Genomic DNA, 24848 nt, shown 5'->3' with positions numbered 1-24848 from the left:
GAAACAATATTTGACAAATTTCTACAGCTGAATGTAGGATATATTGGAGATCAACAACTGCTGGGAAATTTACATAGCAAAGCATCAGGTTTTAAACACATTTGATTCAGAACCTTCCAATATGCCAAGGGCAAATGTGTGTGACAATTAATATTTAGTTTCTCGTGAGAAAACAGAACAAGTAATATCACTGTAAATATTGTTCACCAGAGTTCATTCTTGATCTAAAAAGTCACCTGATAGTTTCTCATAAAACCCTATAACATGAAGAACTGTGACAATGTATTTATATTTGGAAAAAAGAGAGAGGGTGAGAAGGTAGATGTACTGTCATATTCAACTTTAATGTAAAACTTCAAAGAACACACATTTAGGTCACAAGAAACTGGATGCTTTTCCCCTTACCCTTTATTAACATACAAACTATATAGTGCTTCCACCAAGGCCTGAGATTAGCAAGATTAAAGATGCCTGTTGCTGTATTAAAAAAAATACTGTGAAAACAAAAGACAAACAGATCTTTTAAGCTTTCCACTCTCCGCCTGCTCCTACAGTCACACAGCAACTGAAAAAGAGGCTGTCAGTCTAACTTCCTAACAGATTATTACCAAACTCTTTGGTGATGATAGGAAGGAAACTGGGCTTCATCTTGCAACAACATACATGTGCTGTATATTTCATTGCTTTTCTTAGGTACTTTTCACTGAGGCCTTTATTATTATTTCCCAAATTTCTTCCACAAAAGAAGCAGCGGAGAGAGTATAAATGCAGCAGCAGCTGCAGTCTTAATCTTTTCAGTTCCTGAAGAGGGGGCAAAGTAGGCTTTCTTAGGAACAGGCTTGCATAAAGGTACTTCCACTGAACTGAAAGCACAGAGCTAAGAATATTGAGTGGGTCTCTTGCCTTTGGGGTCCCTCTTTGTATTGCAGGTTCATTCTCTCTGAAAGCAGCACTCGCACAGTTCCAGGGCTACTGTAATGTAACACTACTGGAGGCTTCTAAGCTATGCAGCATTTGGAAAGACAAGCAACTGCACTGCCTGACCACCTTCAAACTGCAATAAATTTACCTGCCAATGGGCCTAAACCAGAGGGTACTAAGAAAGGCTTCGATTAGATACATGACTTAAAAACTATTGCTTCTTTCTTTTTCTTTCTTTCTCTTTTTCTGTTTTTGTTTTTTTTCTACAAAACCTCATAGCCGTTTTAAGAGATTTTTTTTTAAAGTTCAGATGCAAAATACCCACTGTACAAATAAAACAAAGTTCACCGATCATTGCTTGTCAAAAACCCGAGATAATTTTTTTTTTTTTTTGCAACCAGCATGTGAATGGAACATTTCCTCCAAAAGAGAAACTAAACATTAATTAAGACTCCTAAAATGGTAACAGTAGCATTTCACGTCCTTATAACTTGCCAATGCAAACGCGTGAGGAAATTCCCACCCACCCCCTCTGAAACCTGCGGGGAGGGGGGAATGAATTTGCTGAAATTAAACGAAAACATTCTTGCCTTAGAGCCTCTCTCTCACACACACGTCATGGAATGTTTCTTATGTGCAGCCTAAAACTGAACACTTTATTCACAACAGCTTAACAGTCATTAACTGTGCAAACACCTGAAACTTTAAAATGCCACAATTTACACGCTGAAACGATGGCAAATGCAACAGTTTAGTTTTTTGTTTTACTTGTAACCACATGACAATGTGATGCAGCACACCACAGATTTGCTGGTTCTCCTCATGTTCACCCATGTCCAGGGTTCATATCCCCCTAGATCTGAATGCACTTTTTCCAAGAAAGTGGAATGTAATGAGGAAATATTAATGCATAAAATAAGGAAAGGCAGAAGAGTGATGATCCCTCTTTAGCTTTTTAGCTGTAAAATATTTTATATCCCAATATGATATACATTCCAAGTTACCTGAGTTTAGACTTCGAGAGAAGTACCTGAAGCTAGGCCATATAGGGTGGGGACACTGTGCAACTGTTGTGGCCATATATATTTTTTTTTGCATTGTATGTATTACAGAAGTTCAAAACATAAATACCTGGATAAATTGTAAACATAATCCTGAAGTACAGTATTTTCCATAGAATACAACACAGCAAGACATTTTCTATTTAGACAGGCAACCTTTGTTTGATATAGAGCTTATTTATACTGTAGAATTTGAAACAGAACACAGGACAAAGTACTAATCTGGTCAAACATTCTATGAAATGCATAGTCTCCACTTAAAATGCTTAATGATACACAGATTCTGCAAGCATTCTGCCCCCGCCCCCTGCAAACTCACACATAAACACAAAAATGCTGAATGCATTTTTGTCCCTGCCAAGAACAGTGCTGAAATGCAGAAAGATGCTGATAAGTAGCTTTGTTTTGTTCCAGAAAAGTGCCACTCATGCAGTTGAGTTTTAGACCGTCCCTCTGCCTTTGCTCATCTAGATTATCATCTAGATTATCACATAATTTTGAGGAGAGGAGTGTTCTTCGGATTGCAGTTCTTGCAAAAGCTGTGGTGGCTGCTGCTGGGATGGCTGTTGTACTAAAACCTCTGTAGAGTCCATTGTGCTGGTGTCGTCTGACAGAGAGGAGAAAGAGACCCGAGATGAAAGCTGCTCAACAGTCAGAGTACTCAAAGCTGTGCTTTGACCAGAGTTTGGAGAGCTTTTGAGCATCAGGTCAGAAGCAGGTAGTAAAGGGCCCAGAAGTTTTACAGGACAGAAAGCTGATCCGGTTGGGATGAAATTAACTTTGTTTTTGTCAGGACATGAAAAGAGAGGGGCTGAGACAGGCTGACGAGTCCTAAAAACAAAGGGGTTGAAAAAGAAATTAAAGTTACATACTTGAACATTTGCAGATAACTTAGCATGGGTTGGCAGTTTTGTATGTTGCTAGAATGTGAGTGACAAGAAATGGGATTATTTGACAAATGGGCAAACATCTTCCATATTGGTAGTCAGCTGACTGATCCACAGCAACAAACAATATACATGCAAAAAGCAACCAGAGAGGTAAGACTTTTCCACAATTCCCTTCCCTAAAGGATTCAGATGCACAAACCATATCAGAAATCCATCAATGTGCTGTTTATCAATAGAAAACTCACTGTAGCAAACACACATGAAATGATAGCACAATGTCCCTTTTTCTTTATCTCTATTTTGTCCAGCAAAACGTCTACATTCACTTTAGAATCCTCTATTAATGATCCGGAAGCATTTTTTACCAGCATCTGGCTTCAGCTATTTTCCCAAGCAATATGTCTATGCCGTCCTAGTCTAAATTAGTCCCATGCTATTTCCTTGTACAGCAAAACAGGAGGAAAAACTGGCCAAACTTTAAGATATTCCTGCATGTATGTACTGCGTTCTCTCCCCCACTCCCCAAAACACATAGCTCAATTAAAAAAACCCCAAAACTCAAATGCTACCAAAATAAGTCTGGTCACGGCTGTTATTCACAGCTTCAAAGGCTAAAAAAATAAAGCTGAACTGGTATCATTATAAAGACAGCTTTACTCATGCTGGAAAATACTTTTTAGAACACTGAAGAAACCATAGCTCTGCTTGCATTTCCTCCTCAGTTGTGCTTTTATACATCTGGGTCATGTGGTCAAGAACAAATAGGTTGCATTCCCGCCCCCGCCCCCCGCAAGCTGACAGGAACACTTCAACTTCTTGCCTGTGCAAAATTGGCAAGAGTGGTTTGCTCCTGAAAGAAGAAGAAGGGGGGAAAACCCTCATCAGCTGGAGTAGTTTATTCATCTGCAGTTGAAAAGGTCCAGTAAAAAGGTTTCCTGCATTTGCAGATCCAGCTGATATAAAAGGCATTACTTACGACATTTCCTCAAAGACCTTCACTCGCTCACATCCCTCTGGGGGCTCTCGTTTGAACATGTAGCTGTTGTTGGGTTTAGGAGAGGAGGCATACTTGGGCAACGGTGAGCTACTCCCACTGTCTGAAAATTTAAAGCAGTTGTATTACTAGGGATTGAGAGTGCTTTTTAATTAAATTTGATTTCCAAACACGATGGCTTTTGCACAACTTCACTGCTAATGCCAGTTTGTTTCAAGTCACAAAGCTTCTTTTATTGCAGGCTATATCCAACACTCTGGTAGAGCACATTTCTCCTGAATAAAAGCTTTAGAGGAGCAGTAATCTACCATACAGCAGCACATAATGGGAGGATATTTTTATCCAGAATGTTACAGACTGAATAAAGCAGAGCTGTAATCCTGGAAACAAATAAGTTCTTTATTATGCATTTCAAAAATGTAAATGATCAGGGCAACATGTACAGCATATGCAAAGAAGGGCAAGTGGTTAATGATAACGTAAAGTTCCATTGTGTCTTGTCAAAGCATAAACACAATAATTGGAAAGTGCTCGTAAGCAGCTTTTGAAATATGAAGCCATTAGAAATATTGTCCACAGTAATGTCACCCACAGAAAAGACCAAAAAGGAAACAAAACCAAGGGCATATATAATGCAGATGCTGATCTTCAATCTGCTGTGTATGTGAGCTTTGGAACACAGGAAAGGGCTATTCATTCTCTGCATCCCTGCTTTTCATTGCTGACACATTGGTACAGATGTTCCTGGTAACCCTTCTTTCACCTTGGAATACCATTTATCACAACAGCAGAAACCTACAAAGAGCTCGGGCGCCATTCTACCTCCTAAAATTCACCACTGGACTTACATGAGACAAGCTGGACAGCACCCCTACGTTCCTAGCTGTCCTGCATATGTTTCTTCTTCAGACAATGGCCTAAAACATTTACACTTTTTAAGATCAAAAGGCTGAAACAGGCACCTCTCAGAGCCTTTTTACTTTTTTCCGTATCTTGTGGTTGTAAGTCCTGAACTCACCAAAAGCTCAAATTTGTTCATACACTGCAGTAATGGAATAGGGCTTTTTTTAAAATTAAAAAAGGAGTTGCGAAGGTGTAGGCAACACTTAGCCTACTATTATATATAAATTATTATATATAAAATTATTATAAAGCTGAGGACTCATGATTTATTATTTAAAACACATTCTGTAACCCCCTCTTTAAGTCAACAAAGCTCTCAGAGAGGCTTGCAACAACCCACAGTTAAGACAATTCCTGCCCTAAGGCTTACAATCTAAAGAGACACACAAGGCAAGAGGGAGGGGGTTACAGTTCTTATGACTAGTTGTAAACCGCTTTGGGAGTGTATTTTTCCTACAGATAAGCGGTATATAAAATTTCTTAAATAAATAATACTTGGGATGGGGACTTTCCAGGTATCCTGATGGCTGCTAGGTGAGAAAGGGCCGTAGAGATTGATCGCTTTCTCATCCTAGGATACATGGCCACGTAAACAACATTAATACTATCTAGGGCGATACTGCATTCCCTCTATGGAACTATTAGTATTCTAAAAAAAGTAGGAGTGTGAAGAACTGCCAACAACAACTTTCTAAAGTTCTCTGAGAGCTAGTAGTAAAAGCCATAAAAGGATAAACACAAGTTCTAACCATTGTTGTTGCTTTTTGAAAAGTTGAGTGTCATTTCTTTTGCTGTTTTCCTCCCCCCCCCCCCCTTTAAATGTCTTCCTCTGTGGTTTCGAAATCAAAGTTTGTTCTGAATAGACCCACAAAAATACCAGAATTGGATGGTTCACTGGAATTTGCTGGTAATAACTTTTTACCTATACAGCTCAATTAAATCATTCTAACATAATCCAGTGACCAATTACACTGGGTAAAGACTATGAAATGTCTACGGGCTCATTTCTATATCCTTCAGTTCCCTAACCATATACAGCACACAAACTTCCCTCCTTTCTTCCCTGTGTGTATTCAACCCTGTATGTTCCCTGAGCCCCCCTTCAAGTCTTCAAAATTTAATTTTTCACATAAAGCTAGTCCTAAAAAAACTAACCCTGGAGGAACCACAGAGTAGTGAGCAAAGTCTTCAGTAACTTGAGAGGCGCTGTGCTCAACAGATGGCTAACAAACAGTGTCAAAGGCTGGTTGTTTTTTTAATTTTTACTTATCAGAAGTGAAATTTAATTTAAAAATTCAGAAAGTAAAGGCTGAAAACCAGTATCTTTCTTTGTGGAGCAAGGTCTCAAAACTGAACCCTCCAGCTGTAAATAGCACATGGGGTCACCAAACTGAATTCTAATCACTGGCACCCTGTGGAGCTGGCACTTCTAATGCAATAAAACTGCTTCTAATCACAAGGCGGGCCGGGCCCTTCCTCACCTCCCCTTTCCACACACACAACAGGTGCCATTAACATTTTCTCCACCCCCTGCTGTGCAAGATCACTCTCCCATCCCAAAGCAGACCATGGGTTCCCTTTGCAGACTTTATGTTCATTTTCTTTTGAAAATTTCAACCTATTTAAGCAGCTCTTTATAGAAATGTAAAGTAAACAGCTGATCTGATCCAAAGAGCGGCAGTGGAGCCTGTGGTCAAAGCGCAGACTTAGACAGAAAAGAAAAGATGCTTTAGAAATGTAAAGCAGGTCTGTGTCTGGCCAGCAGGTTAGCTCTCCCCATGCTTGATCAATTATTAACTTCCATTTTTTATTCAGAAACACAGTCAGGTCCAGCTTAAAGCTGATTTACGACTGAAAAGTATAATGGAAATTTAGCTGAAGAAGAAAACAAGCCCTATGACAGGGAACAACAGAGCACGGAACCTTTGGGCATTATTTTAAATGCCTTTTTAGCATAAGACATTCAAACTTGAAATGGTCTCCTTCCAAAACACTGATACAGTACATTAATCAACTGCTTAGGTTGAACCATCACAGAAGAGCCCTAAAATAAGAGGTGGCAGATGGCTTGAACAGAGATTAAACCGCCAAAGGTGGGATTCACATCAGAAGTTTGGGAACTTCAACTCTAGAACGCGAAGTGGGGAAAATATTCAACAATAAAAGGAATTGCCAGCTCTGTTATGCAAACAAGTTGTGAACTACCACTAAATGTGGTACCAAAGATGCTTTTCCAGTACAGTAGGACAGGATCAAATTATAATCACTAACAATGATTAGTCTGGCTTTCTTCCTAATAAAAAAGTATTTTAAAACATGCATTTCTGATAATCAATATTATAATGTGATTGTGTACTCCAATACACATTTCTGCAGCTTCCTAACAGACAGTACAATGCCAACCTAGATCAATCTACTTTAGTAATTTCCCCATGTTTCTATAAAGTTGCTAATTCTGCATATGTGGTACAAAATACCTATGACTGAATAAACAAACTTGAAACAAAAAAAATTCCTTCCAGTAGCACCTTAAAGACCAACTAAGTTAGTTCTTGGTATGAGCTTTCGTGTGCATGCACACTGTGTATCTGAAGAAGTGTGCATGCACACGAAAGCTCATACCAAGAACTAACTTAGTTGGTCTTTAAGGTGCTACTGGAAGGAATTTTTTTTGTTTTGACTATGGCAGACCAACACGGCTACCTATCTGTAACTAAACAAACTTGGCAACTGTTTTCCACAACTGAAAGATTGCCAGTGTTGGTGGCCTGATAGAATAGGTTAGGTAGGAAAGGTGTAACAATTGACATCCTCCCACCACCTTAATTAAAACAGAGCCAGTGATTTTCAACAGTTGAAACAAAGCAGAAAGTACAGTTGGCCATACTTCTTTAACTATTGTTCAGAGATTTAAGAACACTTCATCCAGAAATCTTCCTGGAGCTAGCACATACTGTCTGGGTTGATATCAACAAGCTTTCTTTTCTGAAAAAATAATCTGTTTAAGTTAACTGGAAAACGTAGTGTTCTGCAGTACCTTGTCTACATTTAGCAATATCACAATGCATTGGGGGGGAAATCACACGTGGTCTAGCATGCAAACCAAAATAATTATTTTATTCAATGCTCCATTATTTTTCTGTACTCAATTAAGCACACAACACAGTTGATGGGGCAAATGTACATTTTAAGGGACCACTGAACTAGTGAGCAATCTGCACAGCCTTTTATCAAACTGTGCCTTGTTCCAGAGGTACCTGCTGTGAAAATAAGTATCAGATTCATCCTAAGGTAGCATGTACAGCAATTAAAGTTGTAACCACATCAGAAACTGGCTAACCCAAAAATACAGATCCCCAAGGATCTAAACTGGGACCAGTGCAAATCATCTGGAGTGAGAGGTGAGGAAGGAGGTAGCTCAGTTAGTGGGCAATAACCAATTATTCAAGGTGGGGAGAACAAAAGAGGGGTGCCGAAAGCTCAAAAATGAACTCTCCAAACTGGCTGATTGGGCATAAAAATGGTGAATGGAGTTGAATGTTAGTGTAAAATGAAGCACATCCGGACAAAACATCCTAATTTCACATACATCCTGATGCAGTTTGAGCTGGTGGTGACTGGCCAGGAAAAGGATCTTGAGTTCATGGTGTATTTTTATTTTTATTTATTATTATTACACAATTCTGGTCATCACACTTCAGAAAGGACATTGGAGAGAGGCAAAGGGTAACCAAAATTGTCAAGAGTCAGTTCTATACGAGGAAAAGTTACAGCTTTTCCGTTATCAGGACAAAGAGAAGTACTTTTTCACCTAACACAGTTGAACCATGGAATTTGCTACTGCAAGTTGTGGAGATAGCCACCAACATGCAGCTTTAAAAGGGGATGAGACAAATGCATGGAGGGTAAGGTGATGGCCACTAGTTATGATGACTATATTGCTACCTCCAAGAACAGAAACACCATGCCTCTGAATACCAGTTGCTATGGAACAAACAGGGGTGTGCTATTGTGTTAATGTGGTGTTTATGGGCTACCCATAGGTATCTGGTAGGCTGCTGTGGGAAACAGCAGACTGGACTAGACAGGCTTCTGTTCTGATCCAACACTGCTCTTCATATGTTCTTAAAACTGTTCTTAAAACTGTTGATGCAATCAGCCATTATCAGATAACCCAAGATAATCATAATTGTGGCAGCTCTGCCTACCGAAAAGAGTGTTTTGTGAATCCTTCAAGACTTCTCTCTCTCTCTCTTTTAGGAAGAGGAGATGTGAATGCTACTTTTCAGGCATTCTGCTCTAGTGCATTCCCAAAGCTGGATCTGTGCAGGTGTAGATACCATGAAGAACCGTGACCTTCAATCGAATGCACTTATCACATCAACTCCAAAAGAACTCTTATCTGTGTTCACCATTTCAGACGCCATTAAGAGAAGCCCTCTCTGTAAAACCAAGTGCTGACATTGCTGAAACATATCTTAATGGCTACAGGCAAAATGCACAGACATGGACTTAAAGTTCTGCAGAATATTATTCCCCCCCCCCCAACTAACAAATGTTAATCATTCAACAAGCATTTGAATGAGGTCTGTGAGCATAAAACTAAGGAAACCTGGAATTTTCTAGAGGTGATTTAGCCTAGTACCTCTGGGTTTGGTGGGCTGAATACTTGAGTTTCAGCTATATAAAAGGCAACATCGAATTTGGAAAAAGGGCTGGGGTATGTAAGATCTGTGGTGGCAAAGCGCTAATATAGTGGTAGCCAGCATGGTGCCCTCCACATTTCTTTTTATTACAATTGCCATCATCCCTGATCATTGGCCATGCTGGCTGAGGCTGATGGGAGCTGTAGTCCAAAACACAGAGAGGATATCTCGTTGGCTAACCCAATTTCTAGTATGTGAAAGTGACAATAACGGACTTTTGTTTGTTTGTTTCCTCTGAATACCAGTTGAAAGGATGGTTGACCATCCAAAAATTTACTGGTTGTTAGTGTCTAGACTGGGTGCTTAGATGTAGATAGCTTATATATTATAGACTGTTTATCTATTGCCTGGCGTGCTCTGGTCCATGGGGTCACGAAGAGTCGGACACGACTAAACGACTAAACAACAACAACAACCTATTGATTTGTTTTTTATCTGTCCTTGTTTTATTGTATGAGTATTTGTGAATGTCTGGTAGTTTTACATTATTTTATTGCACCTAGCATTGATTGTTCATGATGAAGGGTGGGATAGAATATTTTTTTTTAAATTAAAATTCAAAGTGAGATCATGATCTTTACTTAGTTTACCATGAAGCATATATCCAAAAGGCAGGCCAGGTTATAAATCTCTCCTCCAGAAGTTTTTGGACTTCAATTCCCATCAGCTCCAACTAACAGTCAATGGTCATGGATAATGGGAATTGTAGTCCCAAGATCTGGAGGACACCTTGTGTAAGTCACAATCCCTAGGCCTTTTTTTGTTTTTTTTGGCATTTCAAGAATGTCTTGCCTTTTTGTGGAAAAATATTCTGTGTCTGGCTTCAACTGAGTAAAGAAACTAGACCCAAGACAGCAAAATCACATGATGGGGTTGAGGAAGTATCCATGCATTGTAATCCTCATGAAAGAGAGAAAATGGCAGGGCTAGAAATGGGAAAGAAAGTTAAAGAAAGAAAAACATGAGGCATGTAAGGAAATGCTTTAATTGTAAATGATGTGCACGAATATGAAAAAATAAAGGCAGGATGTGGCCAGAAAACAGAAACTAGCATGGAAGATGGAAAACAAAAGAGGAAAGAGCTGGAGCACTCTAAAAATAATTGGGGAAAAGATGGAAAATACAAGGCGTTTTTTGTTTTTTTACAATACTTAAATGGAGAACTCCCCTTCTGCTGTTTTTAAAATCTGTATACCGGGAGACTTCATTATTTTATTCTTAATTTAAAACAGCTCACATTGACCAGGAGGCCTACAACTAGTGTTAAAAACATGCACGTATTCAATCCTACAACCTACATTCATTCCACAAACCAAGCAAAAATAATGATCCCAAGGCATGGTCTGAAAGCACATGGTACATCAACTTTGCTGAGACTAAGCAGCCAGGAGCCTGGTCAGTGTGCAGATGGAAAACCAGCTGGAAGTGTCCCACGTGTCCTTCAGCTCCACGGAGTAAAAGGGGTATATAAGAGAAACAGACACATGTATTTGCAGATTGTGCATAATCTGTTCTACTCCTGATAGTTATAAAGTGAACCAAGCAGCTTTGCAGAAAACTGAAACCAGTCCCCACTCCTTGTGGTTTCTGCACCGTCACCAAGCATTGGCCATACGCTTCTAAGCTTCTGTTTGCAGCCATTAAGGGCTAAAACTGTAGATCTAAAAAAAGGAGACCGAAAACCAAGAATCTAATCATGCTGAATTCTGGGTTCACCACCAACCCTTATGCTTGAGTAGAATTGCAAAATTCAAAAAACCATTGACTTTGCCAAAAACTGAGAACGCTGCCAGACTTTTAAGGCTGCAAAATCCTATATTCACTTTTCTAGGAATCAATTACTATTGGACTCAGTGGGGCTTACTTTGAGTAGACATGCATAGGATTACTCTGTTAAATACATACAGTGAAACATGACCAGCATTGATTTCATTCCCACAAGTCATTCTGTTGCCATAGTATTTTGTACACTAGACTCAAATATATTAATGTCTTCCTAATTTACCCTTTAAATGACCAATAAAAGTGATACCGCAACCACAAACTCTGGATTCACTTATTTCACCAATAATTCTCACACTACTTTATAAAATATTCACTTCATGCTTTTCCTTAACTTTTCATACTATAGCTTTCGTAAAGAGTTAAGCTCATTTGCTGTGTCCTTCTGACATTTATGGAAGATGTTTGTGAAACTGCACAAACAAAAGGGAAAACAAATGTAAACAAGCAAAAACAATTATGAGCAGTCTTCAGTTCACACCAACACGACAAAATAAAATGAAATCAAAAATCTGATTTAAGCACAATGACAGTACAGCAGAACAAAAGCAAGCCACGAACCAATTATTCAAATAGACTCTCACCTTTGTCACGGTCATACAGCATGTCTTCTGTGGAGCAAGGACTCCCGTCCTGAGACTCAGGAGGACAAAAGGGAGAAATGCATGGGGAATGGCTGCTGCAGCTGCTGCTGCGCTCTTGCACAGAAGGTGTTTGTGTATCGATGCTACGCGTGCTGCTGCTACGGTAGTGAGCAGGTAAGGGAGCTCGTCGGCCATCAGGAATATCCAAGGGCTGCAGCAAAAACAACATTCTTAAAAGGCACAGTGAAAACTCCTGCCCCAGAGTGAAGTCTGGGACCTGGAGGGCACTTTGACCTGTGCTAATTTCTTTCAAGCCAGAAATGACCTTGGGAGAGGGAGGGAAGTCAGCTTCTTACAAAAGGAGGCAAGTGACACAATGGCATGCTGTTCATCAACTCATTTAGTGCAAGAGACTGCATGAAAATTCTAGTCACTTGAACGTGCAGCTATATCCTTAAATAAACATCAAGGCTAGATACACTTCAGCCATTAGGCCACATGCTGATATTTATGCTTACTAAACAAATGGTTTGGCATTATTTAATAGTAACTATATTAAAGGGACGCGGGTGGCGCTGTCGTCTAAACCACGGAGCCTAGGGCTTGCCGATCAGAAGGTCAGCGGTTCGAATCCTTGTTGCTCAGTCCCTGCTCCTGCCAACCTAGCAGTTCGAAAGCACGTCAAAGTGCAAGCAGATAAATAGGAACGTGACTGGACCTAACGGCCAGGGGTCCCTTTACATTTTTATATTAAAGGAAACAAGAACAAGACATTTTGCAATTTCAAAAGAGACAGGAAATGTCACACAGCTTAGGACTATCCCTATTACAATTAAAGACAATTAAAATCCCCCCCCAACAATATCAAGAGAGGAAAAACCCCACAAACACTAATTTTAAAGCACAGTCCCCTGGGATCTTGTCATAAAGGGCAGGCAACAGTAATTTAAGGGGTCAACTCAGACTTCATTTTTTCCATGAACTAGTTTCTCTTTTCTTAAGGAGAGTTTATTATTGCTTTCAGGGTAGAAAGTGTTGAAAGAAAGCAGTGAAGCTCTTCCATGTTTTCTACAAAACAGATATGCGGTCTTTTTTCCCTTATAACTTACATTTTCACTGGGAATCTTTCTAAAAAGAAATATCAAACTTTATGATGGTCTCACCATAGACATGTCATTCATTAGAAGTGAATTACTGACAGCCTATTCATAGCACTGTTCAGCTACCATCTCATCAGCCTTGATTAACATAGCAAGTAATTATTTCAAACACAGTAAATAAGTTGTTAAAAAAGAAGTACACAGATTAAATTGTGATTTGCAAAGTTAGAGGCATCACACTTCAAAGAAAATACTGACAAAAGAGAAGAGTGATGCAAAAATACTGACTCTGCCTCAAGATCACAACAATTTTTGCTTTCCTGGAAAGCTGTAATGAAGAAAATTCTAATATACTGATGTGCACTCCCTTTGAAAGAAACACAAAAGGCTTAAGTTCCAGAAAGTAAGATTTAGCTTAGGTAATGCCTTCTTGTTCAACATCCTGTAACTGTTTGAGAAATTACTCTAGCGTTACAGAACACTATTTTCACTTCATTTTTTATCTGGGCTTTCCAATTCTTCAAGGCATTTCATTTTTGGCTGATTTAGAAACAAAGACTGAAGTTTTTCCACTAAGTACTTTTCCCTCAAAAGCTTTTAAATGGCACCAACAAATGTATAAAAATAGCTGTGTCTTGCTGTCAAATAAGCAATGTTTCAAGAAGGCTTTCCATTTGTAACACTTAAAGCCTGATCCTCTGAGCGCAAATGAACTGCAACAGCAGACATGCCAGAAGGGGCTCTGCAGGGTGATAGCAACATGCCACCCCAAACCATTTGCTTCAGGGGTCTTTCCGATCTAAAGGTACTTTTAGAACCATGTGTCTCCTCTATGAGAGGTTTGGAGGGTAGCAACACAAGAAAGGGCCTTTTCTGCAGTGGCTCCCTGCTTATGGAATGCTCTCCCCAGGGAGGTTTGCCTGGCGCCTTCATTATACACCTGTAGGTGCCAGACGAAAAAGTTCCTCTTCAACAAGGCCTTTGGCTTATTAACAGTCTATGTCCTTTTAAATGTGTTTGGGGGGGGGGGGGAGAGGTCAATGGTTTGGTTTGGTTTTTATTATGTATTTTGTATCTTATCTTACATTTTTATGCTGTGAACCACCCTGTGATCTACTGATGAAGGGCAGTATACAAATTTAATAAATAAGTATTTTTTAAAAAAAATATTAAAAAACTGAAACATAAAGGAGCTGCAGCAGCTCTCTCATTTTCATTTCCTCCATCAGCACCAGCTGGCACCAGTGTGCTATACCAGGGAAAGTTTCATACATCCCAGAGGGGTAGTGTTGATATCTTCTCCCAAGCTGGCAAACTGACACAAAGCCAAGCCACCTATGAGAGCATGCTAGAAGAAAAGGTCTGAGTTAACTAATGTTATGGTTTGCTGTGTTTGTGTCTCCAACAGACATTTATATATTTGTACATATATGCCTATCTTTGTCTCAATCATAATGCGTAACAAAAGTAACAGAACCAAAATTTTAAAAACTGTAAGCCTATGAAACTAACTACTTTGCAGTTATGTGGCTTGCTGTCCTACTTAAAATATAAGTTACTTCAGAACGTCCTTTCAATTTAGGGTAACAAAATCCCAGAAACTTATATAAAATCACCTGTGCCATTCAGCATTTTCTGCAAGACTTTTCTGCATTCTGCTGGATGCTTACTAATGGAATAACAATTATGCCTGTGAAGAGAGCATACTGTGATGTCAGCAATAGCTAATGATCTCTCAGTAACTCTCATGAGAGCATGGGACACGAAGCTTTGAGCTTATTAAAGCCTATGACCTAAAATGAGGCATGAATTGCTGTTATTGGGCAGATCAAATTATACTAAGTGCCAATTATTCAGCAGGCATATTTTCAGGCGTCTAAAAAGCACATTATGAAATGTAGTAGTTGATGAAGAAATATAAAGCAATATAGTACATGTAAGCCCTGTCTTAGCAGTAGCCTTCATCCAACACAGAAATTATTTGCATATATGGAGTACTGAATATATTGACGTATGAACTCTCGCCTACACCCCCCACACACACACCTGTAAATGTGCATACTTTTCTAAAATATAGTTTCTTCAGTTGTGACTTCTCTGCTGTAATTCTGGAGATAACAAGAGAAATATTGGATCTAGTTGTAACTTTGGAAAGGGGATTCTTTTCAGCTCAGTATTGCCTCTCATCAGAAGCCCTGGCAAAAATCCAGCAAATCACTTAAAACTTTGAGGAGTCCTAATGAAATCAACATAGTTCCTCCTCATTGTACTGCTTGATCAGAGCATAAGGGCTCAGAGACCTAAACCTTGAACAGCCAGCAATAAATGTTTAAGAGGACAAGAATGTCCATTTTATTTTTCACTTTAATTTTGGGAGGTATTATTGCCACAGTGACAATGACACTAATATAAATTGTGGGGAAATGGTGTAAAAAGCAGTATTTAGGAGATTTCAGCTGTTAAAATTGTAACTACTCTGAGTATTTTAAGATCAGTTCTTGCACTGTTTTATTTGAATTACTAACCTCTAAAAATACCGATCACACAAGATGCCTGGATTACTTTGCCACCACCATCATTGTAGTTAAATGCAGTAGTATATATTTAGGGGGTTTTGCCACCTTACTCTACCAGGTTCTTTGTAAAACTGAAACTAACTATATTAGTTGCTTATATGAATACATGCAGAGTATTTATGCTCTCAGAGATTAGTTCAGTCATTTTGCACAGATTCACACATTTCTACATTCAATTTCTATATTATGCAGCTTAAAGTAACCATGCTTAGCATCAGCTTACCTTGGACATTTCTTCCTTTCCACTGTTCTCTTTGATGAACACCTTTTCTAGTTCTGGACTTATTCCTTCTACATTGCACGGCACACGCGAAACAGCTGATTTTGGCACTGAAATGTTTGAGAGCGGCATAGGGACTGATCTCGATATAGAAGCCTTTAAAGACAAAAGATATGTCTAATTTAACTTTAAACTTATGGCAGGAGAATTTATGATGTGAAAGTTTGAGCTGTGCACTCATCTGAAGGTAGAGAAATATTAAACCAAAGAGCTATGCATCATAGATTTCTGATGAAAAGGAAGAAAAGATTAAGTCCCTACTCTTATAGAACTCTACCTGCTCAGTACTAGGCTTATCAAAGTGATCAGTGTACTGGATCAAGAAAAAGGACATAATACTTGGAAGGAACACTGTGACATCCATGACATCAGAAAACCAAACACATTAAACAAATCCAGCGGTATATGCTAACAGCCAAATGTGCAGCCACCGCACCAAAGGTATGGGAGTGTATGGTAGTAATGGGTATTTTTCACCCCACAACCGAAAGGGCTGAATAAACACAGACCTCTAACGAGTTACATGGTATTTATCAGGAGTCTTTGTTAGAGCAGAGGTTTTCAAACTGTGGTTCACTGATTACTGGTGGTCTGTGAGCTCCATTCAGGTGGTCTGCAGAATGGTTGTGCACCAGTCAAGGCTATCTGTACTTGACCCTGCAGTTAATTACTCCCCCCCCCCCCCCCGGACAATGGAAAATAAGGGCATTCTGACCAGCACCAGATTACTGAACTGGTTAACAAGGCCCTAGGGCCAGTGCTGAAGAGAAATACTGAAGTGGACTGCTGAGGACCCCCCCCCCCCCAGCAATTTTCAAGTGGTCCATGGGGGAGGGGGATGTTTGGGAACCACTGCACCGGAGGTTTTATATCCTGTTCTAAAAATGATTGCAGATAAATGTGAATAATGAGTACTGAAAAAGGGTACAATTGGTTTAAAATATTGCTGAATCTTTCTTAATGCTGTATATAGTCATTTGGTGCGCAAACACTTTTTAAATCCTTAAAATGAGGGTTTCTAGCAAGGTGGCCGTGACTAATAAGATGGTTCAAGTATCCTGCTTCAGTGGGAGTAAAATGACAAAGATAAACAGGACCTCCTTGGTCAGCAGCACTGAATAACCAGGTGGTGATATATTAGCATTTTTAAAACATCACAAGTCCACAGGAGGACAGCAAGGTCAAATAACTGTGACTATAAATAATATAAATGGTTGTTGCTGCTGAGAAAGTGGCACTCCTTGACTGCCTTTAGTGAGTAATTTGGATGCCAGGATTCAAACCTAACCCTTGTTTCTGGTCAACTCAATGCTGCGAATTTATTATTTTTAAACAGGAGATTTCTCCCCAACTTTTCCAGGCTTGTTAAACAACCTGTCACTAATTTTTCCTGCATGAATTAAAACTGGTATAAAATCGTCCTTATAATTCATAACTATGGAATCCATTTTAAACTGTAGTCAGAAATTCAGAAGTGGAAAAGGATGATCACTTTTAATTCTGAAGGCTGCCTGAACAAGCTCAGTTGTCTGCTTACCTGAGTCTGATTGATTGCTATATGGTTGCCATGGAGAGGCGACTGACGTTCTTTTTCTTTATTGTGACGACTACTCTGTTTACTGCGCTGGAGCTGCTGTCTCAATTTGGCAATCTAGCAGGAAGAGGAGACAAAATCAAATAAAAGAAGGCGTGTAACTGACAATGCGCACATCTTGAGTCTAGCTGAAAGGGGGAGGAAAGGTACCTGCCATACAAATAAGACTAACTACAAAACTACAATATCACACTTCAGAGATAAACATGGGTTACGATTACTGCTTCTTGCATGGAATTTAGTTGTCCTGATATGAATGCTCTCTTCCAAATACTAACCATTAGCTTAACATGAAGAGTTGCTTTCTATGATTGTTCTGAGAAGATAAAGAGGTATATTTGAGAATCACAACTATAAATGTTCATAAAACATAATGTTGTAATTCACACATCTGCCTTGGAAAGAAGATACACTCATTCTGACCTGTTTACAGAGCTCTGAACATGCCTTCTAAGATAGAATGGTGTACTGTACTTACAACAGTGGATTTTAATAGAGTCTATGATGAACTCCCAAATACAACTGAGCACTGTCCTCCAATGCAAAAGCCTAATAATGATGGGATTGATTAGAATGCAACCTTTCTCAGAAAAAAAGGCTGGCTGCTGCTCTTTTGCATGTGTAAATTAAAATAGCTTTCTAAAGTTACTCTTAAAACAAACAGCCAGGTGGCAATGTTAGCTAACCAGAAAAAATCAACTAGGCTTTGATGCCACAAAAAGGCATCGTAGAAAAAAATAAATAAATAAACTGCACCATTTTATTTCGCCATGTAAAGAATGTGTGACATTATATCTAGGAAGATCTTGCTCCTATAAGCAATAATCACACTTTTAGCACCTTTTGAATATATTTTCAGTTTGAACCTTAAACCCATCAAGAATGTTAGCATTGTTCCCAGTGAATAGGTGTTTAACACCGTCCTATTCTTGCTCTTCACTGTGTTAATTTTGTTCGTTTTACTCCTCTTAAAATATTTCAGCAGAGACTTGCGGGGGAGGGGGGTCCAACTGAGCAAGCTGGAATACTTGCACTGACGAGGCATTTACTTAGTGCTGCATTGTATACAAGCAACAATATCTACAGTAATATGCAGTGTGCCATTTCTATGGTGTCAACTGAGCATATAAGAATTACTGTTACAGACAGTATATGATTATTTCAATTTTAACATATAATACCCAAATATATTAATTGGCTTTCATGTTAATTGTGGCCAAATAATGACAAGAATATGTGAGTCACGGATATTAAGTTATATTTCAAACATCACTGCAGGGACATTTTTGAATCTGGGACAGATTTGATTCTTATCACGCATCTATCTACCTTTGGAACAATGCACACAATAACGTAAAACAGTGCAGTACAGCTTTATGTCAATATTATCAGAGAGTACTCTACTGACTTCCCAATGCATTCTGTCCATTCACGCACATTAAAGAAACCCTTAAATCGGGAGTTTGTAAAAGGGAGAAGAACATGAATGTGCTACCATGGACAAACTACATCCAGTGAACCTGTGAGACTTGAGGGCCTCCTGTTTGTCAAACTGTTATAAACACTTACTTCTTTTAGTTGATCAGCGCTCCCCCATGAAGCTGAACGCTGATGCGATCTCTTTTCTAATACCTCTTCTGCCCAACAGCTAGGTGTCTAAACGAATGAAAACCAACAAGTATGATATGGCACCATTACTTGCTCTTGTTTTGATCTTATAATGTTAGAACACCATTTAACAGTTATATTGCATATATGTATATTTCACATATGTATCTTCTTAGAGCAGGGTCGCCAATGTGGCACCCATGAGTGCAATGGTGCCCTTGAGGTCTGCCCCTGGCACACCCAAAGCCTCTGTGCTCTGCCCCCCCCCACTTCCCCCTTCAACATCAGGTGGTGAGGGTGATTAGCTTTTTCTACCCTGAAGAGTAGACAGAGCTGAAGAAGGAAGCTAGAAGAGTAATGCTCTTTCCCACATCCTCTTTCAAGTCTATGTGCTTTTTAAGGCTCAGATTAATGCTACTGGATCCGGTTTTTGCTCAGATCCCTTGGAAAAGCGAAGTCTGTGTACATGCACTTTATAGTTTTCTCACTCTTGGAGGTGGGGCTGAGAAGTGACCAGAGCGGGTGATGCCTCACCATCCTTGCTCAAAAATCCAAATGTGCTCATCAGGGTAAAAGATTGGGGGCCTCTGCCTTAGATCAGCCCTAAAAGAGGATTAATATCCTTTATTACTGATGGATGCTGTTACTGGGGGAGAAGGGGTTTAGTTTGCCGAAGTGAGTTTGTGGCAGAGGTAACATTTGAACCAGAAGACTTCCTGGTTCACAGCTCAGACAACTAGTCATTTCTAGGCACGTCAATACCTCTCTACAAACAACATGCAAGAGAATTTCCTTCATATGTTGCTAATAACATTTTCACCACGGAGCACTGTTTTAGATAAGTGCACATTTCACTGCTGCATACTGAAGTCACAAATGCATGCTTAGAACATGAACTAAATTAAAAACTTATAAACAGCAATAACACAGACCATGTAATATTGGCAACTTGCAAGCTGTGCTCCTGCCACATCCCCCACTTTTCTTTACACTGCATCTGCTATATTGAAAATGTGGCTTGCAAAGGCAAGTTGAACCACATGAACAGAAGCAGATGTGAAAAGCTTCAAAACAAAGGAAGCACTTGTTTAGAAGTGCACAAGTGAAGTGCTTTAGTGCAACTGCAAAATACAGATTCCCACCCAGACAAATAAAGAAAATAAATATTTAGCTCAAGAAAAAGGACAAGGAGTAGATATTGTAGTAAAACTTGCCAAAACGTCAGCCTGTGGGAATGAGAAGTCAGATTTGCAGTTTTGACTTAGAAAATGGAGAACTGGAAGTAAGATATCTTATTCAGAGCTATCCCCAAAGCAAAACCTATTCACTCAGTACCACTCATCAGATTACATTGAGCTTTTTGATATCAAACTAACACCTGATTATCTATACTGTAAAACTATGGGTTACACCACTTGTCAGTTGTGTTAAATGGTAAATGGGTAATATATTTAAAATGTTAATCATGCAGAAGAATTGGAGACATTTCTAAAGACACATATAAGAGATTCTAACATTTCAGTGGTTTCACAGACCCAACAATGGACTACTATGTTCATCTGCAGGCACAGTAATTCCTTTCGCAGCAGAGTGGCTTCTCTCACCCTTACTTGTATTTAATATTGAGAAAGTGCTTGGAAATTTTTGACTATGCACAGAGCAAGCTTGTAATAAAACACTTGCCCTGATTGAAAATGGGGCATAAAAGTTGCCTCCGGGCAAGGTTCTTATCACCACCACCTCTGAGCTTCCTCTTTTCTTCTGACAGATGCACATTCACAGACCTCAGCTGTGGTTGTGGTGCATATGAGGGAGACTCCACCCAGACTGGCAGTAGTAGAAGGAAACACAGCAGCAGCATGGCCACTGCAGTATCTGGCTTCCTTCAGACAGTGAAAGAAACACCAAGACAAAGGCAGCTCAGCCCAGAGGCAGCCCTAACAATGCTATTGCCCCAGCTGGCAAAACATGCAATATGTTGCATGAGCTTGCTTACTCACTCTCCTGTTAAAGGGAGCTCACATTCCACAGCACTATCTGATCTTTTTTAGCTGGTGATGATAGGGACTGAACATGCAAAGGATGTGCTTTTTCAATGAGCTATAGTGTCTTCCCATTTAAGTGTCAGAGGTTGAAAAGTATTGCCAATAAGGCCCTTTAAAAGCAACCATGTCAAAAGGACCAAAATTGCTTTAACAAGCAGGTGGAAAATTTGAATTTTCAGATTTAGGAATGCCATAGCTCAGGTTGCTGGCTGGCTTTTCAATGGACACAAAGATGAACTAGGGAAAAAAATTGCACCAACTCATTTGATTTTAGCAAATTATGACTGTGTTATAGTAAGATTGAAACTTGAGAGCTTTGAAGATCTCCGTCCCCACCTCAAGTATTATCTCAGTCTTCTACTCATTTGCCATATAAATAACTCCAAATTCTATTTTCTCAACACCTATTAGGAGGAGGAAAAATGCTACCCACATACTTTATTTTTAAAGCTACATATGAAAGAAACACGCAACTATTAAAATGAGCACCAGCAGCTGTTTGGGTACAGTGTACAGCCCCCAGTATTTCATGACTGTTCACCAGGCTTCTCTGATTTTCAAAGCACTAACTGTGCACCTTTAAAAGGCAGCACAACTGCCAAAAAGCCCTTCTATGCCATCCCTCTCATCAGTGTGGACTTTTGTTCAAGCAGCAACCTGTACTATGGGCGCAGATCTGTTCCATCACTCCAACCTTCTAGCTCCGCACTTTTTACAGTTCGGAAAACAGTGGAATGTAGCTGATGATTGTGCATAAGCCCACATAAGAGAAAATGAAAAAGCTGTCAAGTGTTTCATGGATAGCAACTCGTGCACAGAAGATTGCAGGTACATGCACATAACCCTGCAACTGTATGCTTAGGAGCAACTAGGACTTCAGCCCTTCTCCGTGCGAAAGTCTACCCTGCACTAAGCCACGGTTTTGTTACATGTCAAAAGCAAGTATTTTTTTTACAAAATATGAATAGCTAATTTATGCATGATGTCCTTTTATCTTCTACCACAGTTTCTCGGGTTCTCCTTCACTATGCACGATTAATTGAGTGCTAGTCCTGAAATGTAGCTTTTTAAACATTCTCTCTTATTTCAGTGAGCTGAAAACTATTTTTTTTAAATCCACTTTTTTTGTTAAGAACCAAAATAACAATTATTATAATTTAAGATGCTGGTTCTGCAATATATTCATATTGACTGCTACCTGATACACGTGTCAAGGCTACAGAATTTTGAAGATTTCGATCTCCAAAGTAGTAAAAAATCTGCAACTGTAGATGAATTGTAACATTCTTAAAAAGGCTGTAACTTGTGCATACGGACAAACTTAAAAAGCCCATGTCTTTACTTGCACCACTTGGAGAGAAACTGTACACATGGAAGGTTTGAATGACATGTTATGAAGGTGCATGATGAAACCACACTGCTGAAGCTAAGCAGGCCTGGATCTGGAAAGTGCCTGGATGGAAGGCTGCCTGGGAATCCCAGATGCACCACCCTGAGTTCCATGATAGAGGAAACCGACAATATAAACAGTACTGAATAAATGTCCACATTCCATTTTCTTAGAAGCTACTTCAGTCACTCACCTGTGGAGTACTAAATGTTGCCTCTAGGTGAATAATGAAGCTTGAAAAGTTTTGTCCACTCAAAAGGGAGACGACTTTCCCAACACATTCATAATGCTATTTGTGTCATAAAGTATTAAAACACAGATATGACATCAGATGGAACAATATTTTTTTGAGGGCTAATTATCTCTTGCAAGACTATTTGCCAGTCGGACTTCCAAAGGTGAGACATGCATGTTGTCACGCCGTACAACCTGATCAGCAGGACAGCCAAAATCTGTACTCAATAAGCATTTGCGGATTTGCTCTTTTCTATGTTTTTAATTTAATTGGCTGACTTTTTTTTTACTTTATGAACTCTTATTTGATTTTATATTGTTTTATTGCTTATGATTATTATAGGGATTAGTTATCTATTGTGATTTTATTGTTGTTATGCACTGTACATTTATGTAACAATAAGATATTAAGTATAATAAGTATAACAGTCTCATTAAGAAATTGATGTCACTTAGCAGTATAGACTTCTAATATACTTGGGCAATATGTAGTCACTGATCAATGATCAATGACTGATCAGTGTACCTTAAAAGCACTTTTTAAAATAGTAAAACACTCAAAAAAGCAAAAAAAAGTCATACTGCACCTAAAATACCAACTTATTTATTTTGGCATATGTTTTATTATGACAGCAATAAAAATTTTAAGTATTATATTTTCCCAATGCTTCTCCAAGCAGTTAGTGGTAAGATATAATTACATCCAAAACTCAACATGAAGCATGAAATCTCACTTGCATACAACTTTTGGAAACAAATGTTCTTTTCCCTGAAAGTGACACTGTAGGCAATATTTTTGGTACACCTTAATTAAAATTTGTGACAACCTTCAGGCACTAGATAAGATCACGCTGCAAGTCATATCTGGGTTGCAGGTTACTATCTGGATATAAAGTCTGAAGAATGAAAAGCACTTCATTTGCTTTCAAAATAAGAAATTGCTAAGAGGTGCCAAATTCTACACTTTGGATTTGGTCATTTGAGAACAAAATGATTTAACTGCTTTGAAAACAGACAATTTTGAACTGCAGCTTAATTTTTCTAAGTCTTGTGAGCCTATTTTGTCCATTAAAACAGATTAAATACCACAGCAGTTAGTTTTAATTTGGTCTCTGTCATGTTATTTTAGTGTTGTAGTACTAAAGTGATGTCCATAATCGTGGTAAAACATCAGATTAGTAGTTTTATGTCCTTGCTCAAAGGTTTATCAAACAGTAACTTGCATAGTTCACTCAATTCAGGCCAATATATGATATTCTGTCTATTTTTAACACATGGATTAGCTGGGACTGGCCATTAATTAGGTGGCTGGAAGGCATAAGACCAATCATGATCATTTTGAAGAGTGGATGGGTTTCTTGCATACAGAATTATGGTCTTGAGATAAACTGATTTTGGTCTAATACAGTTTATCCATCCCTAACAAAAGTGTTGAGAAGCGGCTGGGCCCAATACATGTTACTACCAGAAATGAAGGACAAGACAGGCAGGGGAAGAATATACAGAAATCAACTGAACTAGCCATTTAATCTCACTTAACATTGATGAGAGGACAGTGTCCTCCACTGCCCTTAAGGGCAGCAGGCTAGTAAACTGTGTTACACACAGTTGTTTTCTAACAGAGGAATATACCTGGGGGGCTGCCACTCTGTGCCCCACATGAACTAGCATGTGGCCCCTGAGGCAGCAGCCAATACGCTTTTGCTTACTGCTAGGATAGTTCCTGGTTGAGAATCCAAAATTGAGAATCCAATTTTTAGAGAATATAAAAATTGTGAATCACCAACAGAACACAAGAGCCCATGAAGATTTTTGTGTGCGATTTAAACAGAAAGTGCTGAGACTAAGACCTTAAGGGGTTCCATGCCCAGTATTTTTTTTAAATGAAAATTATTCTGCTACATAGGGAGCTGCCCATGGATGGGTGCTGCTCCTGCTGCTGCCTTTTATTAATGTTTTGAGGTCTGTGACTACTGGTTTTGTTCTAAAAGCCACCTTGAGAGGATTTTATTTTATTTTTACCTTACAAGCAACTTGCAAACTTTTTAAGAATAAAAATTAATAAAAACCAGGTCAGACCGTTTGCCCCTCTATCCCAGAATTGTATACTCTGATTCACAGCAGACCTCTGGAACAGATGTATGTAGCTAATGTGACACTTACCAGATGTTGCTGGGCTA

The 24848-nt window shown here is 39.1% G+C and overlaps 1 protein-coding gene across 3 annotated transcripts in view; it reads right to left on the bottom strand.

The window, feature by feature from the left end:
• Positions 1-325: 325 nt before the first annotated feature.
• The window catches only part of GLCCI1 (glucocorticoid induced 1), a 40412-nt gene continuing 15889 nt past the window's right edge, over positions 326-24848 (bottom strand). The window contains exons 3-8 of one of the 3 annotated variants that reach the window (XM_028749797.2): positions 18961-19047; positions 17335-17448; positions 15741-15893; positions 11842-12052; positions 3849-3969; positions 326-2813 (exon numbers count right to left, since the gene is read on the bottom strand). In XM_028749797.2, coding sequence (XP_028605630.2) covers positions 2462-2813; positions 3849-3969; positions 11842-12052; positions 15741-15893; positions 17335-17448; positions 18961-19047 — 1038 coding nt within the window. In that variant the 3' untranslated portion in view covers positions 326-2461. The remainder of the gene's footprint in view (positions 2814-3848; positions 3970-11841; positions 12053-15740; positions 15894-17334; positions 17449-18960; positions 19048-24848) is intronic. The other 2 variants (XM_028749798.2, XM_028749799.2) reach the window with 2 other exon arrangements.

Source organism: Podarcis muralis, chromosome 12 (assembly GCF_964188315.1).
Source record: "Podarcis muralis chromosome 12, rPodMur119.hap1.1, whole genome shotgun sequence".
Taxonomy (NCBI): domain Eukaryota; kingdom Metazoa; phylum Chordata; class Lepidosauria; order Squamata; family Lacertidae; genus Podarcis; species Podarcis muralis.
The sequence above is the reverse complement of the archived record's forward strand: the minus strand, read 5'-3'. Positions and strand labels throughout refer to the sequence as shown.